This window comes from Haliotis rufescens, unplaced genomic scaffold, assembly GCF_023055435.1.
Source record: "Haliotis rufescens isolate VD_foot unplaced genomic scaffold, xgHalRufe1.0.p SCAF_6, whole genome shotgun sequence".
Classification (NCBI taxonomy): Eukaryota; Metazoa; Mollusca; class Gastropoda; order Lepetellida; family Haliotidae; genus Haliotis; species Haliotis rufescens.
Window position 1 is genome coordinate 15,233,766 of NW_025964334.1, and position 5,387 is coordinate 15,239,152.

A 5,387-nucleotide genomic window follows, 5' to 3' on the forward strand; every position below is an offset into this window, starting at 1 on the left:
CACCTGACTTGACTTTGCCCCCGGTGGGTCAGGATACGCTCTTTTTTCGGCGAACACCTGGTGTCATCACTATTTCACAGTGATTCATAAGCAGATGCTTCTTCTATAGCCGGAATCGTACAATGGACTCTGCCTTGAACAGAGATTTGTTCTGATTTTGGAAATGGCTTTGTAGTTTTATGTGCGAAGGGGTATTTGACGCTTCAGTCAGCCACATGGTTGATCCTAGTATATCACTATGGCCTGAATGAACCAGACAGACCACTGTTTAGTACCATGAAGAAGAATCTACGCCGTATGACGAAACTCAAACAACCAGTTTAACTAGTGCAACCATCCAATCCGCTACAGTGACCAGTTCACAAAGATGCCACGGAGACCCGCTCTCGCTACAGTGACCAACTAACAAAGACAACCTGTTCACGAGAGACCAACGCACAAGGACGATACGGAGACCTACATACGCTTCGGTGACCAATTCAGAAAGACGCCACGGAGAAACGCTCACTACAGTGTCCAGTTCACAAGGACGACACGGAGATCCGTTCACTGACCAGTACACAAACACGCCATGGAGACTCACATACGCTACGATGACCAGTTCACAAAGACGCCATGGAGACCCGATCACACTATTTTGGCCAATTCACAAGATGCCACATAGACCCGTTCACGCTCAAGTGACCAGTTCACAAGGACGACACGTAGACCCACATACGCTACGATGACCAGTTCACAAAGACGCCATGGAGACCCGCTAACGCTATAGTGACCAGTTCACAAAGACGCCATGGAGACCCGCTAACGCTATATTGACCAGTTCACAAAGACGCCATGGAGACCCGCTAACGCTATAGTGACCAGTTCACAAAGACGCCATGGAGGCCCGCTAACGCTATAGTGACCAGTTCACAAAGACGCCATGGAGACTCGTTCATACGAACGTCACGTGGAGAAAAACGCACGCTCACACGGACCTACCAATCCCGCTCAACACCTCGGAAACTGTTTGGTGCAGCTGATACTGTTGAAACAGAGCCATCGGTTTTAATCTGAAGACTTCTAGTTCCTGTACCGTCTGATTAGGCCTGGAATTCATTATTTTCAAATCATCAATGGCCATAAAGCTCGATTAGAACTATTGTGTTTCAATTCTTAACGCTGTAAACTGTATGATGTTCACTCAATATTAATCCATCAATTTCAATTTGTATATTATATATTTTTAATAAGGACAAGCACAGTATACAAATTCAGGACAAGGCCTGAATAAGCTCTGTCCCTAACGAAACGAACGACAGAAAAATATTCGATTCTGAATTTAACAACTTTATTGTAAAATTTATATTTGCATGGATCACTTTTGCCTTACAAGATTTGGATACAATATACATTTTCCAATTCGAGATTAATGTCAATTTAATACGTCACCTGAGGACAAATACGGTCATACAATGCCCTTATTTCCCACCATATTTGACGTTGAATCTCTAGCCAGCCAATCGGCTTGAAGTAAACTATCGCAGAAAAAAACTCCGAAAGGTCACGCCAACGATCCCTGTCCATCGGTATGTAATACAAATATATCTTCCTGCATGCTTTAGCCTTCCTGCTGTGACAGTGCGTTCAGTAGAAATCATTGTCTTGACTTCCAATTCTAGGAAATGCAGAGTGATGTGTTCACACATCGTACTGAGCCCCAGGGAGAAAAGGTTGCTAATCAGAGAGGCCTCTGTCCCTGACGTCTGCAGCTACCTCAGTCTGCCTTTCTCCTCACCTCCATGTTTAGCCCCTTTTTGTCCACCATTTTCGTTTTCGACATTCTTCTCCTCGACATGTTAAGCTATCCTACGTCCGCCATTCTCCTCGTCATGTTAAGCTATCCTTCGTCCGCCATTCTCCTCCTCGTCAAGGTGGGTTATCCTTCATCCGAAATTCTCCTCCTCGTCATGTTCAGTTATTCTCCGTCAGCCATTCTCCTCCTTGTCATGTCAACCTATCCTCCGTCCGCCATTCTCCTCCTCGTCATGTTCAGCTATCCTTCGTCCGCCATTCTCCTCCTCGTCATGTTTAGCTATCCTCCGTCCACCATTCTTCTCCTCGACATGTAAGCGATCCTTCGTCCGCCATTCTCCTCGTCATGTTAAGCGATCCTTCGTCCGCCATTCTCCTCCTCGTCATATTTAGTTATCCTCCGTCCACCATTCTCCTCATCATGTTAAGCTATCCTCCGTCCACCATTCTCCTCCTCGTCATGTTTAGTTATCCTCCGTCCACCATTCTCCTCCTCATCATTTTAAGTTATCCTCCGTCCACCATTCTCCTCCTCGTCATGTTTAGTTATCCTCCGTCCACCATTCTCCTCCTCGTCATTTTAAGTTATCCTCCGTCCACCATTCTCCTCCTCGTCATGTTTAGCTATCCTTCGTCCGCCATTCTCCTCGTCATGTTTAGCTATCCTTCGTCCGTCATTCTCCTCATCATGTTAAGATATCCTCCGTCCACCATTCTCCTCCTCGTCATGTTTAGTTATCCCCCGTCCACCATTCTCCTCATCATGTTTAGCTATCCTCCGTCCACCATTCTCCTCCTCGTCATGTTTAGCTATCCTTCGTCCGCCATTCTCCTCGTCATGTTTAGCTATCCTTCGTCCGCCATTCTCCTCCTCGTCATGTTTAGCTATCCTCCGTCCGCCATTCTCCTCCTCGTCATGTTTAGCTATCCTCCGTCCACCATTCTCCTCCTCGTCATGTTTAGCTTTCCTCCGTCCGCCATTCTCCTCATCATGTTAAGCTATCCTTCGTCCGCCATTCTCCTCCTCGTCAAGGTGGGTTATCCTTCATCCGAAATTCTCCTCCTCGTCATGTTCAGTTATTCTCCGTCAGCCATTCTCCTCCTTGTCATGTCAACCTATCCTTCGTCCGCCATTCTCCTCAACATGTTAAGCTCTCCTTAGTCCAACATTCTCCTCGACATGTTAAGCTATCCTTAGTCCAACATTCTCCTCGTTATGTTCGGTTATCCTTAGTCCCACATTCTCCTTGACATGTTCAGCTATCCTTAGTCAAACATTCTCCTCGTCATGTTCAGCTATCCTTAGTCCAACATTCTCCTCCTGGTCATGTTCGGCTATCCTCAGTCCAACATTCTCCTCGTTAAGCTCGGCTATCCTTAGTCTAACATTCTCCTCATCATGTTCAGCTATCCTTGGTCCAACATTCTCCTCCTGGTCATGTTCGGCTATCCTCAGTCCAACATTCTTCTCGTTATGTTAAGCTATCCTTAGTCAAACATTCTCCTCCTCGTCATGTTGAGTTATCCCCTGTCAGCCATTCCCCTCCTTGTCATGTCAACCTATCCTTCGTCCGCCATTCTCCTCGACATGTTAAGCTATCCTTAGTCCAACATTCTCCTCGACATGTTAAGCTACCCTTAGTCCAACATTCTCCTCGTTATGTTCCGTTATCCGTAGTCCCACATTCTCCTTGACATGTTCAGCTATCCTTAGTCAAACATTCTCCTCGTCATGTTCAGCTATCATCAGTCCAACATTCTCCTCCTGGTCATGTTCGGCTATCCTCAGTCCAACATTCTCCTCGTAAGGTTCAGCTATCCTTAGTCTAACATTCTCCTCGTCATGTTCAGCTATCATCAGTCCAACATTCTCCTCCTGGTCATGTTCGGCTATCCTCAGTCCAACATTCTCCTCGTAATGTTCAGCTATCCTTAGTCTAACATTCTCCTCGTCATGTTCAGCTATCCTCTGTCAAACATTCTCCTCCTGGTCATGTTCAGCTATCCTCAGTCGAAAATTCTCCTCGTTATGTTCAGCTATCCTTAGTCAAACATTCTCCTCCTCGTCATGTTGAGTTATCCTTCATCCGAATTTCTCCTCCTCGTCATGTTCAGTTATCCTCCGTCAGCCATTCCCCTCCTTGTCATGTCAACCTATCCTTCGTCCGCCATTCTCCTCGACATGTTAAGCTATCCTTAGTCCAACATTCTCCTCGTTATGTTCGGTTATCCGTAGTCCCACATTCTCCTTGACATGTTCAGCTATCCTTAGTCAAACATTCTCCTCGTTATGTTCAGCTATCCTTAGTCAAACATTCTCCTCGTCGTCATGTTCAGCTATCCTTAGTCAAACATTCTCCTCGTTATGTTCAGCTATCATTAGTCCAACATTCATCTTCTTCGTCATGTATTAATATTCTGTATAAAGATTCAAGGTTACACAACACTCTCCACAAGAATTATGAAAAGAGGGATGACTTCAACTTCCGAAGAGTCAACTTTCCCTTCATGTCGAGCAATATTCCAGCAGCTCAAGCCTTTGGTGTTTACATTTCACAACCTTTTCGGTACAATCGAGCATGCTCTTTATACCATGATTTCAAAGAGCGTCATAAGACTTTTGCTCAGAAGATTTTTGATCAGGGAACATTCAAGGCCCCAGTAAAGCTTTCAAAAGGATTTATAGACATATAGGCAGACATATTCCATTCCCAGCTTATTTGGTCCATGGTCTTCGCCCTACGCATCAAGGGAGATAACCGGTGGGTATTGTTGACCCGGATAAGGTGCTCAGAATGAGCGAATGAATGTTGTTTTACGCAGTAGTGAGACAAATTACACATTTGTCATGTAAAGAAACGCGTTTGGGCCAGGCAAAGAGTTTTATTTCAGAACGAGCACCGATCACGCCTGTACAGTGACACACAAGACGCTGGCCAAACACTGCAAACGTTCAACCTCGTGTCAGACAGTTTTTGCGACAAGCATGGGTGTGAATGGACATGGTTTATCCCCAGAATGCCGAGGGGCCGACTCAAGAGGGACCTGTAATCTCACTTATTGCAACACAGTAAAACAGGAATGTAACATGTGGTATCTTTCTCCAGGACTATTCCACATCCTCATCAATACAGAGACAGACTGGCTTGTTCCTGTCCGCCCCTTGCATCTTGGTCTTGTTATACACCAGGTACAAAAAACAACGCCAGAAGTCGCTTCGAAGGAACATCACAGCTACATGAAATAATGTATATAACTGTCGTAAATAGGAACAAGACCATATGGCTTATCCGCGATACACACTGCAACAGACTCTAACATAGACAACGCCCCAACACTTTCCAAGATAGACACAACACATTCTACGATAGACAAATCAACACTTTCTACGATAGACAAATCAACACTTTCTACGATAGACACAACACTTTCTTCGAAAGACACAACTTTCTACGATAGACACAACACTTTCTATGCTAGACACAACACTTTCTATGATAGATACAACTCTTTCTATGATAGACACAACACTTTCTATGATAGATACAACACTTTCTATGATAGATACAACACTTTCTATGACAGACACAACA

General features: G+C 44.9%; 1 protein-coding gene across 1 annotated transcript; it reads right to left on the reverse strand.

The window, feature by feature from the left end:
• Positions 1-2,485: 2,485 nt before the first annotated feature.
• LOC124135501 (ring-infected erythrocyte surface antigen-like) lies at positions 2,486-4,201 on the reverse strand. The gene is made up of 4 exons (XM_048385997.1): positions 4,148-4,201; positions 3,515-3,763; positions 3,071-3,259; positions 2,486-2,776 (listed from the first exon to the last, which is right to left on the reverse strand). Exons 1-4 carry the CDS (start codon positions 4,199-4,201, stop codon positions 2,486-2,488), a joined length of 783 nt encoding a protein of 260 aa, XP_048241954.1.
• Positions 4,202-5,387: the final 1,186 nt, after the last annotated feature.

What these genes read in the sequence shown, in the direction of transcription:
- LOC124135501 (XM_048385997.1), bottom strand. Translation starts at nt 4,201, where the DNA reads ATGACGAAGAAGATGAATGTTGGACTAATGATAGCTGAACATAACGAG. An exon ending in CTGAACATGACGAGGAGAAT is followed by an intron (nt 3,260 to 3,514) that starts GTTTGACTAAGG and finishes CATAACGAGAAG; the next exon opens with AATGTTGGACTGAGGATAGC. An exon ending in CTGAACATGACGAGGAGAAT is followed by an intron (nt 2,777 to 3,070) that starts GTTTGACTAAGG and finishes CATGATGAGGAG; the next exon opens with AATGGCGGACGGAGGAAAGC.